Genomic DNA, 12936 nt, shown 5'->3' with positions numbered 1-12936 from the left:
TGTAGGGATGCAGGAAGAAACTGTCAGAAATTTATTTGGGTGCAGGAAGAAACAGGCCCATTAATAGCCCACTCAACAAAATCATGAATCAAATAAGGCTTTTTCTTCGTACACTCCTATGATTACTAAATGCACTCTATACTATTCATCAAAATAATATTCAATTTTAAAATACATTCGCAAATTATATAGCAATAATTATTACTTCATTTTTGAAGAATTCGTGCCAATTATTAACAATTTTTTTTCCAATGATATAACAATTGATTATAATTAATTATCTATCTCATATAACAGATTATAGTGTCAAAAGATTTTAGTCACTCAATTCAAGTTATATTTATTATCCATCCCAATTAAGTGAATTCATGGATCAACCAGCAAAATCAAAATCATTCAACAAAATCTCGACAATTCAGATTTTATCTCAATAAATAACACCCAAAATATAGGTTACATATTGAATCAGTGCAACGTTAATATTAATTTTGGATGCAAGTAATTTTATAAAAATGATTATCAATCGAAATGGTACTTATGTTTGTATGCTTTTATTTTCAAAAGTTGTAAATCTTAATATAAATTTTCAACTGCCATGCAAAAGCTACCTCAATAAAGTTATTATTATTTTTCCTCAAGATAGAGAGGCATCGCTTTTTAATTGATTAACAATTTCAAAATTTCCAAGCAAACTCTAGATAAACATCCTCTTTTTTTTCAGAAGGAATTAAAAAGGATGAGATCAAGTCAAGAGACAATTGAAGACTAAATTCAAACTTCTAATGTTTGGGTATTCATTCAAATGCTATTGATTTCACTTTCCAAAACACAAACTTCATGATTCTTTTCTTTGAACTAACCGTCATAGAAAGGGTTAGAGTTACAGCTACATAAATAACATCACAAGACATCATCTATATTCCTCTGGCAATCTGTGACCTGGCATAACTATTTTATCTGCAAACATTTTGCCAGTCTTAGGCATAACATGCCAATGCATAGTCAGGTTATATTCTTTGCCACGCAAATTGCTTCCCTAAACATGAAAAAAATAAGAACATTAAGGCAAAGCGAAATCTGAAGCAAATCATAAATTAGTCATAAAACATGCTTAGATTTGTGTACCTGGTCAATGAAGCGGTACTTATTTGATGTATGAATCCAAAACTTGGCATGCTCTTTAGAGGGAATGATAGCATCCCATAGAGATATCTGTAAAAGGGAATTTCAAGAACCTAAGCAACATTCATGACACAACATATACCCAAGAGGGGAGATAAACAGCAAGGCAAGGCATCCGAGTGACACGAATAATATAAACAAAATCAATAAACATTATTATGTCTCCTTTTGTTTTTTCCCTTTATAAAAAGGAGCTGAAAAACTTATAATAGAAATAATTATATTTCAATTGTAGATACAAACCAACAAATCAGCTGTTACCTGATTCAAGGAATTCTTAGGTGTTTCATACTCAGCAGCAAGAAAAACAAAAACCTGCAACCATACAAAATGAAACAAAACTAAGTCCTGGACAACCCTGAAATTCTAGCTTCCAAAATATTTAGAATAATAACTTGTGAGAAATAAGAAGATAATGGGTAATTAAAATAAAGCAGATCCAAGGTTTCCATAGAAATACAACTTTGTACACACAAAAATGAAACATGATATAATAATAGACAAGACAATTTAAACATTAAGACACGCATTATGCTGGGAGGCATAGAAAAGAAAACAAACACACATTTCGTAAGGATTTATGTTCAAGAAATGATGTTTATTTTCTCTAAAAGCTCTCTCTCAGAGGGGTTTCTTTTCAAGAATAAATTGAACCAAAACACGGGGGGCAAAGTTGATAACATGACAAGATATGAAAACATTATCAATTTTCATTTTAGCTCCTACCTACGAAGAACATCCTTCTTTCTTTTGAGAGGCAAAGGGTGAAAACACACAAAAAATTAGAATGAAAAATCAAAATTAAAGGGAATAACCTGTTTTGTGTTCCATGTAAAAAGGGACTGCAAATCTGCTGATATATTCAATGTCATGCTGACCTACAAAAATTGAAAGGCTTCCACATTCAGATTAAATAACGACTAAAGATGACATTTGAATATCAGCGAAAGGGATTACATGCAAGCTGTTTCACTTTGAATTCTCCAATTCTGGATCCATAATTAATTAACTTTAGGTAGCTTTTGCATTGATCAAAAAATTATACCGAGTCTTGCTACAAACTTGTGTTCACAATAAAATAAAACATCCAAACAAAAATGTCACAACTTCAAAGTCAATTTTAACCGAAATAAAATTTAATGATTTCATTCAAAATCAATTTCGTAATCGCTCATCCAAACACACAACGATACGTTCACATGATATCATAAATGTGAAATTCAAAATAGGAGAAAGAAAGATGAATAAGTTACCTGGTCATTGGCGTTGGGCTGTTTCTTGAACCAGTTTATGTTCAAGACCTAGACAGAGTGAGTGAGTGAGTGAGTAAAAGGCATAGATGGATCTCTAAAGAAGAAATGAAAATCGAAAGAGAAGAGACCTTGACTTGGGCAGAGGGAGAGGGGAAATTAAGGTTGTCGGAGAGAGAGGCCATGCCGCACATAAGAGCTAGAACGGTGACGGCGAAGGTGAGCAACGCGTTCGTTCTGTACCCCAGTGAATGCATTTTCACTGTGTAGCCAGAAACAGGGGAGTGAAGGGATTATTGTAGGAGGAGGCTGCGCATTGGGCTCAATGGGCTCAGTTAATCAATTTTAAAAAATATATTTATTTATTAATTAATATATTTTCATTGGAATTTTTAATATCAAGAATAAAATGGAATTTCAGTTAATTGAAAATTATTTCTTTAATCATATCAAAATAGTTAAATTTGAATTATATTTTAGTCACTAGTTCAAAATGTTGCTTGTAATTGAAATTGGAGACGGAAAAAGATTAATGAATTTTTGTATTACTAATTATTTCAGTGTATTTATTTTTTTATTATATTAAAATATTTTTTTATTAAATATTTTTTTATTTTTTTAAATAAGTAACTAAATTATTATTTTTATTTATTAGAGATTATAATTATTCAACTAAAAGAAGATACCAAAGAAAGTTAAAAAAATAATGTATCCTCTCTTTGTTTCTATTATAGATAGTTATTAAAATAAAAGATATTATTAAATAAATAAAAAATTTCATAAAAGAAAATTATAAAAACAAATACAAATAGTTTTTACAATTTTACTGTAGGTTGTTTTTATTTATCTTATAAGTAGTATGATTTGAGATAGAAAGAAACATTTAGGTTCTTATAGCATGATTTGGCAAAATGTGAGTAGACAGAAAAGTACATAGTTTATGCATATGAGAAAAACTAGAGAAAGTGTGAATTAGTATTTCAGAAAGACAAAGTGTATCAGAAGTCTATGGGTGGGCTGCTTCTTCCTGCACCTCCATGCCTTCTTGTGCCACCCCCATATATTTTTTATATTCCAAAAATACCCTTTATTAATATTCTGGATTACATAATCCGGAAGTCTTTTTCTAGATCCAGAATTAGCTTCTGGATTATGTAATCCGGAAGCCTTTTGTGATTAGCTTCCGGATTACATAATCCGGAAATCTTTTCTATACATAAAATTAGCTTCTGGATTATGTAATCCAGAAATCTTTTTTTTCAGAGGAGTGATTAGCTTCTGGATTACATAATCCGAAAGTCTTTTCTAAATATGAGATTGACTTCCGGATTATGTAATCCGAAATATATCCGGATTACATAATCCATAGGCTTATTTCAAATGCAAAAAAGAGTTCCGGATTTCATAAATCTCAAGAACACTTCCGGATTCAAAAACAGCTTCCGGATTATGTATGGAGGTGGCACAAAAAAGGAGAAAATGGTATTTTTACATTTAGTATGGGGGTGGCAGAAGAAGGTATGGAGGTGTAGGAAGAAAGAGTCCTATGGGTGTAGGTTTCTGCAGAGGAGAAAAATTAGAGAAAGTGTGGATTGGTGTTTGAAGAAAGCAAAACGTGGATCAAAAGTCTTTGGGTGTAGGTTTTCGAGAGGAAAAAAATCAGAAAAAAAATGTAAATTAGGGTTTCAAAAAGGCTATTTATCCTAATGACAAATATAATCAAAGAAAAAACCAAAAGTGTTGGAAAAATATCTTGAATACAACCAGCCATATACATCTTTTGTTTTTGTCACATCCATTTTCTTGTTTTGATAAATTTTGTTTTTATTTATTTTTTACAACACGTGTCATTTCTCTTTGTTTTGTGTTCTCTCCAAATATATATATAGATTTATGTTTGGCAAAAAATTATGCGAACAATGCCATTTCTTTCCGTTTGTGTTATAAGGATCAAATAAATAGTTTTAGAGGAGGAGTGATACATTTAGAATTACAACTAAATATTTTATTATTAAAGTTAAAATAGTATGTAAATAGAAATTCAGTTATTTAGGTTTTATCTTAAAAGAATCATCATTTTTCTAAAAATTTATTTTTCCTTTTCTTTGTCTTTTCTTTAAGATTCTGATCTTCTTGTTCATCAATTTGACAATCGGAGTCTGTCATTAGACTCTTTAACAGAGTAAGTTCATTTTTGTTATTTTCTGCATAGGTTTTGCATGTGACTCCTTTAACTTCAGGGTCATAATGATATAGTTAGATTTTTTATCAGGACTCTGGTGTAGGTTAAACTACCCTTGAGCTTTTGGTAGGTTTGAAGCTCTTAGTGAACATTTGCTCAAGTTCAGGTAAGGGAAGTTAGTTCAAATTTTCAATAGAATCCTAAGTTATAAGATCTGGATGCGGGGGTGACGTGATCACCAGTTTCACTTTTGCTCGTAGGAATGTCTTTCTTTAAGAGTAAAGTAATATATTGTCTGAAATGGTTAATTTTGAATATTATATATTGATTTTAGAGTGAATAAGTTATTGAAAGTGCTAGAATGGTAATATAAATGAGTTGAATTGTATTTGAATAGTTTGTTGAATTACATGAGATGTGATGTTTGATGAAAATTGGTTGTTTGATTTTAGATGATGATTGATTTAGAGAACATATATGAGTGAAAACTCTCAATTGAATGTGTAAATTTATAAAATTATAAGTTGAATGAAATTTTAGTTCAAAAATATAACAGGTAAAAGGATTATGCAAATTTTTTTTTACATATGAGCGAGATAATTCTTGTTCAAACGAGACAAAATCTCGCTGAGATGAGATCTGGAAGAAATTTTGGATGCTCTTTAGTTCAATCTCGCTCAAATAAGAGAAGTTTCGCTCAAGTTAGACTCTTTGTAAAAAAACTTAAAACTATAATTTTTATCTTTGCTTTTAAAATGTTGGATTATTTATATTTTATAATTTTTAATTATAAATTATGTAAAATTTTATTTTATGTATATTTAATTAAAAGAATCTTTAATTAAATATTTATGTAATTATTGGATGAATTTTTAATCAAGACATGATATTTATAAGAATTAAATATTGTTTTAAGATAGTTTATTGGATGCATTTAGTTAGTGTTGATTTGATTGAGCATAATTCAGAGCCAATAGCCTTTATATGCCCATTATATGGTTCCATTGGGAGATTACCAAACACTGTTATTGGTTTTTGCTAACAACATTTATAAAAACATGAATGGATAAAAACTGTCACCAAATTAAACATCAGCATAAAAACTCACAACATTCTTCCAATCCAAAGTCAAGTTGTGTCGATATGTTGTATTATTTTATCCATCAACAATTATTATCAGAAAAGGAAGCATTTGTCTCTTTTAAAAAAAAATTAAGTTATCAATAATTACATCAATATTCATGATAAGTTTGTCCTACCTATTAGTAAATGTTAATAAATAAACTTTATTTCTCAAATCAATGGTAATAAGATTACTACAAGTGGAAAACTATTTCGATACTAAAAGTTAATTTAATTTAAATAACTCTTTAAAGTCTTTTGATTTCACTGAATTTTTAACTACACATCTTCACTTAATTTTTTTGATGGAATCTTCTTATTTTAGAAAATAAATAGGTATTTACTCTCTAATTGTCATTTGTTAATTTTTGTTAAACTATGACAATTATATTTTTTTGGTAAAATATGAAATTTTGCTTTAAAATTATATGAATTCAAGAATTTACTTCATAAACATCGCAATTAAACATATTCCTTTATTTGATTTAGGTTTCCAAATCTTTACGCACAGCCTAGTCAAAGTTAATATTTGTTAAGTTTTACAAGTAGTTCAATAATTTAACTATAAACATTTTATTACAAAATTCAATAAAATTATACACTCCTTTAAAATAACTCAATAATATATATATATACTACTTTCATCAGTAATAGAATTTCAAGACATGATTTTTCTGAATTTTGAAAAAAAAAGTTTGAGTTTTATATATATAAAACTCAAACTTTTTTTTTTTTTGCAAAATTCAGAAAAATCATGTCTTGAAATTCTATTAAAATTTTCCTGGTGAAAGTAGTGTGTTGAAATTTTTTGAAGTGTGATAAGATAGAGATTCCTCCTTAAGAATCATTGTAACTGTTAGTGCCTCCTTAACTGCAGAGCGTGAAAGAGTTGTGTCCAATGGTTTCTTCTCCTACATAAGCTTTATTTATAACTTTTCATTTTCACAATCTTGCAAACACCAAAAGCACCATTTCCACCTTCAGGTTTGTCCCATTTGTTTGAGAATAACATAATATATGCTGCTTTTGATTAATTTTACTTTTTGTTGCTTTCAACTTATTATATTGATACAACCGGTCCCTTTCATGATGTGAAGTTGTAAAACAATGAATTATCTGAAATTGTTTGTTCTTTTGTGATTTGTTGTTTGAATAAAAGGAAAGTTTCCTGGTTCACTTTGCTTTGTGCCGACTTTATATTTCTTGCATCCCAAGTTTCTCTTTCCTTATATATCACTTTCAACCATAGCCCAAATTATAGTCACACTCAACTTGTAGAGAATAGAGGATCTGCACAATTACACTTTCCATATAAATTTTCATTTCTCTCTCTCTCTGTTTCTCAATTTAATTGTGAAAGTAGGAAACAGAAGGAATTGATAGCAAAGCCAAGATAGGATTTAATCAATCGTTCACTGTTTAGGTTTGAGATTCTGAACCGAAAGTTTTCAAGGTTACGGTGGTTTTGGCATAGAAAGCCGAACTAATGTTAATTAAGAGTTTCGATACTATCCAAACTTTGCTTCTTTTTGTCTTCATACAAACAAGTGGCATGCAACAAATAGGTGTTTTCCAGGAAGAAAAGGATAGGAAAAATACCTATTTTGCAATTAAAACAAAATTGAATATAATTAGGAGTAGATTATATTAGAACCAACTGTCATAATTCATAGTGTAGCCTTACACCCTTTATTTCCTTGTCAAAGGAATGTCTTAGTTTATCAATTTATTTCAATATTCTGAATTTCGTAATTGTTTTTGGTAGCAAAAGTTGATTATCTTATGTTGTTTTGTGATGCAGGGTTGCGAAACTAGGACATAAATTCTGTGATTATATTTTCCTATGGGTGGTGGGAGTCCTCTTCTGGTTATTATTTTGTTCTCATTCTTGCTAAGAAGTGAGTCGTGGGGATGGTTTTCATCATCAAAGGAGACTCCTTCAAGTGACAGGACCTATTCCAATGGAGGCAATTTTAGAGGTTCTAGTGCCGAGTTCTCCATTGAGGCCTTCAACGACCAAAAGGGGGTGAGATTAGTAGATAATGCTCAGAAGAAAATGATTAGCTCAAACTCTTGTTGGCAAAATGCTTATCAACATCTTTTTGCTGGGTGTTCTGAGATTTTGTCTGTTGATGAGAAAAGGTCTAGATTAGCTTGGCACCTAAGTGATTGCTTTCAGAGGGATTCTGGAAGATCTCCTTTTCCCCACTGTGACCCCAAAGCTTCTATTGCTTCATGCTTGAGAACCTTAGATGACCTTGCCCATAAGGTTTACCTTGAATTCTACCTTGAAACCAACACCATTTGTTATCAGTTGCAGTTAAGTGCAGTTCCTTTTCCCAATTTATATTTTTTATTTTTTATGTGTTTGTCTCAACTTTTCTAATGTTTTGTACACTTTTATAGGGCATATGCATTCAAACATGAAACAGAGAGACTTGTGACTGAATTAAAAAGTTCAGCCCAGTATGTTGAGGACAAGTTAGATAACATTGAAGAGAAATCAGAACTTCTATTACAAGACTCTAAACGGATTCATGGTTCTCTTGATTTAATTGGTAGTCACACTCAAAAAGTAGCTGAAAATGCTAGAAATCTAGAAGGTCACATAGATTCTGTGTTAATTCATTCACAGAATGTTTACGAGCAGACTACAAAAATTGCACTATCACAATCACAGTTACAAGAAGGTCAAGAGGATATGAAGAGAAGTTTGGATGATGGGGTAACAATGCTCAAAGAATCTTATAACTATTTGGGAAAAGAAATTGAAAAGTTAAGGGATGAAGCCATTGAGATAGAGAATGAGGTAATTAAAGTCGGAGATGCCATGTCATCAAGGATGAACACCCTGCAAAGCAAAGCTGAAGATATTGGGAATATGGCTGGGCTTTCCTTAGATAAGCAACAACAACTTTTAGAGGGGCAATCCACATCACTTGAGTCCCTAAACTCGTTAATTGAGTTTCAATCCAAAGCACTAGAAGAGAGCAGGTAGACAAGTTAACTCTTATAAATTTGAACAGAGATTATATTCCGAAAAAGTTTAGCTCCTTGGTGTATTTTGCAGGAAAACACTACAGTATTTTGCTGAATATGGGCATAGGCAACATGAAGAGCTTGTTCAGCGTCAGGAACAGATTCAAGGATTTCATGATCGTTTGATGGAAAATTCAAAATCAATATTGTCTTCTCAGGTTTGCATTTTCTTGTAGACTACTTATTTTTGTACTTAATGATTTTTTAACCAAAACTTCTATTTCTACTTTACAGGAATCTTTTGAATCAAAGCAGGCTTCCATGTTTGTTGTTTTAGACAGGATTTTTGCTTTGCAAAATGCCTTGTTACTTGAATCAAGAATGATCAAAGCTTTCTTTGTTTATTCCATATCAATCTTCGTCATCTTCATGTTGACTAGTACGAAGCAAACATACAATATGAGACCGTTCCTATATATTGGTATGTACCGACTAGTGCTATGAGTTTATAAACCTCAAATTATATATTTTTGACTAAATATTATTGGTTGTTTACAGAGCTTTTTGCAACTTTCTTTGTGGAAGTGCTCATTATTCGTTTAACCAGTGACAACATTGAGCACCAAACCTGGATAATAAATGTTGCCAGATTATTATTCATGATAGCTGCTTCAGTTCAACTGTTGCATGCCATTTGCACATACAAGTAAGTTGACAAACATTAAAAAATGCTATTTTGGATATAAACTTTATATCTCAAAATTGTTTGTTAATCATGCAGGAACTATGAAACTTTGAACCATCAAATGTTGTTAACTCTAATAAATAAGGTTAACACCCTGCAAAAACAAAAGGAATTGTCATGGGACGTGGATACTGATTACGAGGATTGGTCTGAATGGGTAGATGCTGATTTACCCGATGATGTGAATTGCCTTGATGATCCTGATTACATACCTTCAGAAGAAGTTGCAGAGGATTCAATCACAGCTATGACAAATTATAACCTACGTTCTCGCAGTCTTTTTCATTGATTGTTACCACTTCATACTAATTTAGTTAATTAGAACTTTGAAGTCCACCAGTGAACATCACTTTATTCCATTAATTTATTTCATGATTCTGGACTATGTGTACTAGTGTTTGTAAAAGTTTTTGAAAAGATTCTTGTAAATTTTGATTTAGGTTAAGAACCGAGACCAGGGGAAGGGTGGCTGGTTGAGATGTTTATGGTTGAGATGTTTAGAGTGGTACTAAAATAGGTGCCACCAGTGTGCTAAATTGATTTTTGGCAGTGTGTTTGTTTGCTCACAAAGAGATGCATGACATTGATGATGTTTATGTGATGCAAAATTTGGAAGCGAGAAGAGCAAAGGTGGAGAATTCCAAGTTACTTTAGTTTGAGGTAAACCTATTGCTGCCTCAGTGCAAGATAGTTGCTTCAGTGGAAACACATTTTCATTATGTGACCATTTTGGTATGCTGCATACCTGCACCCATGATTATGTCTTTTGATTGTGTCTTCAAGCTTATTGCTTAGGATCCTTATGTAGCCAGGGAATGAATGTGATGTTGTGCATTCTTAAAGCTATACGGTCATGTTATAAGGACGATTTGTATGTTGAACTTTTCTGTGAATACTATGTATTTCATAGTTCTTTCGATTTTGTTAAATCAAATAATTTATTCATCTCAAAAGTAAAAAAGTTCATGCACCGAATTCCTTACTTTGATTACTTAATTCTTTCTCTGGCACCCTCTTTTTTTCTCTATTTCTTTGGAGAATCTATTATTCACTTCCTTTTCAAATATTTCTTATAGTATTTTACTTACTCCTACAAATTAGGACTAAATTAAGGATATTTGTACATAATTAAGGATAAACCTATAACTTAACTAATCAAATATCTCTATCTCCACACACCCTCCCAAGTTTGGTAAAAGAATGCACATTCTCAACTTGTTTAATAATCACCCAAAAACATGGTTTGTCACAACTTCAGTAAGAATATATGCCAACTGATCTTCAGATCGAATATTTGACAATTCCAAAATATTTTTATCAACCTCTACATGTTTCATATGGTCATATTGGTCAGAATTGTAAGCAATGTCGTCTAGCTTTATTATCACAATATATTTGAATGGGATGCATATATGCATACCCTACATACTCTGGAGAAGTATACAAGATAGAAACATTCTTCTTTTCCAGGAGTTGGAGTTCTTCTTGAACAAAACTCCTTTTCCAGGAGAACCTTTTATGTTTGACTATGATCTTTTTGAATACTTCTTGGATGTTTGACTATGATCCCACCACTTGGGAGTATCCGATGATTTTATAGCATGTGCGTCCATCCTTATACACTTGTAGTTACCCTTTTCGAAACCTTTTGATTGCTTTCCTTGCTTAATTGTCATCATAGTTGTGAGAACAGAAATCATATATTTTGTTTTAACGTTGTTCACTGGACTGCCTCTCTCCAAATCAATGGATAACATTCTTCTAAATTAGGTGTCACTTCCTTGTCCAAGATTTCTCCACGAACTTGCTCAAAATCATCATCCAATCGAGGGATATATGAGCAAGAGTTATACTTTAAGGTAGTCTTCTTGCCACTAGTTTTTCTTCTTCTCAGGATGTAATTGTAACTTCTTTTAGCTGTCAGCTAAGTTTGTTCCCATTGATATTGCTTTTTAGGTTCATTGGAAGGGTTATAGACCTGATACGGATTCTTGGGAACCAATTGAAGGTCTCAAGTGGAAGGTATTGCCTTTGTCATTAAGTTCCATATAGTTTGTGTACGGTTTTTTTTAGAACTGTATTTAAAGGTTTGGTGTGATTATGATGCGTGTTGGTGTTAGGGAGGTGTTGACGTGATATGTGGCAGTACCTGTTCCTAAACAAAGAGAATCCTTTAAATAACGAGAAGAACAAACAACTAGTTGTTTTTATGGATATTGTTCAATAGCTTAAGCCCAAATTTACATTAATGGAAAATGTGTTGATATCTGAAGGCTTTCTTGGGAGATATGGGTCGCCTTCTTCAAATTAATTTATCAAGCGCCTCTGGTAATTATGGCTGCAGGTGCTTATGGGCTTCCTCAGTTCTGTTTGCCCATCTTATGGGGGTTGTGCCTTCTCAGGTGATTAATAGTTAATTAAATTTTACTATTGGTGAATAACCTGTGTTAAATTTATATTTTCTTATGTAATGCAGAAGTTGCCTCAATTTCCACTCCCAACTCATGATGTATTGCGAGGGTGTTATTCCCTTCGAGTTTGAAGTACGTAATTGATCAATTATTCAACCTTTAAGAATAGATTACTTGTTAAAGGCTTGATGTGGTCTGAGGTTACCTTTGGAGACACAAAATATCACTCAGATGCTGAAGTTGCTTGTGTGCAGATTTTGGTACGAACAACACAATATTTAGCATCAAGACTCATCTGGACCATGTTTTATATCCTGGTGATTATGCTCTTGCTAGTTATGAAGAAAAGGACCAAAAGAAACGTGGGAAGCCTGGTTCGTGGAAGCTTATATAAATTGAAATGGAGGTTTGTGATAGGAGAGTTGATCAAAACAAAATGATCTCAAGAATGTGAACAATTTTTGAAAGATTTGTAAAAGAAAAACCTGATATTATTTTATTTTAATATATTCTTAGACAGGTCACTAATAAGAATCGAGTAATATTAATTCAAATTGCTATAATTCTAAATACTTATTAATTAATTTTCTAAATATAAATTTAATTATGTATTCAGTTATCAAATTGGTAGGATTTAGACTTTAATTGCTGGAAGAAAAAATAGCATCCCCTTTAATTGCATTATAGCACGAAATGATAACTTCACCAAATTGTGCCAACGAAGGATTAAATGAAACTTCAACTCTTAATCGAATTATTAAAATATTTCATCCCATTTAACATCAAATGGCAATAACATAGTCCATGGTACTTCTGTCTAAACACCAACTTGCCTACTGATTAGTTCAAATAAAACATTTTGCTTGATGCTATTACGTTTCTGGTGCAATGGAATTTTAGATGCAAAGCTATCAAGTTGATCTTACTCAACACGTTACAAAAGTAAATCCTAATTCAAATAATAGAAAAAAAACCAATGTTGATCGTCAACAAGAAACTATTGTTTCACTACTCGTCAATTAAACATTTTAAACCCTTCGATGATTCTAGATGACCACAAATAAA

The 12936-nt window shown here is 31.5% G+C and overlaps 2 protein-coding genes across 7 annotated transcripts; one reads left to right on the top strand and one right to left on the bottom strand.

The window, feature by feature from the left end:
• Positions 1–770: 770 nt before the first annotated feature.
• Positions 771–2759, bottom strand: LOC137814941 (signal peptidase complex subunit 3B). The gene is made up of 6 exons (XM_068617909.2): positions 2564–2759; positions 2436–2483; positions 1998–2060; positions 1444–1497; positions 1126–1212; positions 771–1036 (listed from the first exon to the last, which is right to left on the bottom strand). Exons 1-6 carry the CDS (start codon positions 2687–2689, stop codon positions 911–913), a joined length of 504 nt encoding a protein of 167 aa, XP_068474010.1. The 5' UTR covers positions 2690–2759; the 3' UTR covers positions 771–910.
• Positions 2760–6993: 4234 nt separating this feature from the next.
• LOC137814948 (protein GAMETE EXPRESSED 1) lies at positions 6994–12397 on the top strand. 6 transcript variants are annotated; one of them, XR_011081699.2, is made up of 11 exons: positions 6994–7159; positions 7538–8055; positions 8143–8730; positions 8807–8933; positions 9010–9196; positions 9274–9421; positions 9497–10120; positions 11231–11319; positions 11417–11482; positions 11734–11862; positions 11937–12397. XR_011081699.2 is itself a non-coding variant. In XM_068617915.2 (7 exons), the coding sequence occupies exons 2-7, from the start codon at positions 7580–7582 to the stop codon at positions 9747–9749; spliced, it is 1779 nt and encodes a 592-aa protein (XP_068474016.2). In that variant the 5' UTR covers positions 6994–7159; positions 7538–7579; the 3' UTR covers positions 9750–10373. The 6 variants fall into 6 exon arrangements, 4 of the variants coding, with proteins under 4 accessions (XP_068474016.2, XP_090150137.1, XP_090150141.1 ...); XR_016514909.1 differs by lacking the exon at positions 11937–12397 and having other exon boundaries at positions 6994–8055; positions 11734–11855; XM_068617915.2 differs by lacking the exons at positions 11231–11319; positions 11417–11482; positions 11734–11862; positions 11937–12397 and having other exon boundaries at positions 9497–10373.
• The last annotated feature ends 539 nt before the right edge of the window (positions 12398–12936 follow it).

Source organism: Phaseolus vulgaris, chromosome 1, assembly GCF_051622355.1.
Source record: "Phaseolus vulgaris cultivar YP4 chromosome 1, ASM5162235v1, whole genome shotgun sequence".
NCBI lineage: Eukaryota > Viridiplantae > Streptophyta > Magnoliopsida > Fabales > Fabaceae > Phaseolus > Phaseolus vulgaris.
This window is presented reverse-complemented; position numbering and strand designations above follow the sequence as displayed.

What these genes read in the sequence shown, in the direction of transcription:
- LOC137814941 (XM_068617909.2), bottom strand. Translation starts at nt 2,689, where the DNA reads ATGCATTCACTGGGGTACAGAACGAACGCGTTGCTCACCTTCGCCGTC. An exon ending in CTCCCTCTGCCCAAGTCAAG is followed by an intron (nt 2,484 to 2,563) that starts GTCTCTTCTCTT and finishes CACTCTGTCTAG; the next exon opens with GTCTTGAACATAAACTGGTT. An exon ending in AGCCCAACGCCAATGACCAG is followed by an intron (nt 2,061 to 2,435) that starts GTAACTTATTCA and finishes CAATTTTTGTAG; the next exon opens with GTCAGCATGACATTGAATAT.
- LOC137814948 (XM_068617915.2), top strand. Translation starts at nt 7,580, where the DNA reads ATGGGTGGTGGGAGTCCTCTTCTGGTTATTATTTTGTTCTCATTCTTG. An exon ending in AAAGCACTAGAAGAGAGCAG is followed by an intron (nt 8,731 to 8,806) that starts GTAGACAAGTTA and finishes TGTATTTTGCAG; the next exon opens with GAAAACACTACAGTATTTTG. An exon ending in GAGACCGTTCCTATATATTG is followed by an intron (nt 9,197 to 9,273) that starts GTATGTACCGAC and finishes GGTTGTTTACAG; the next exon opens with AGCTTTTTGCAACTTTCTTT.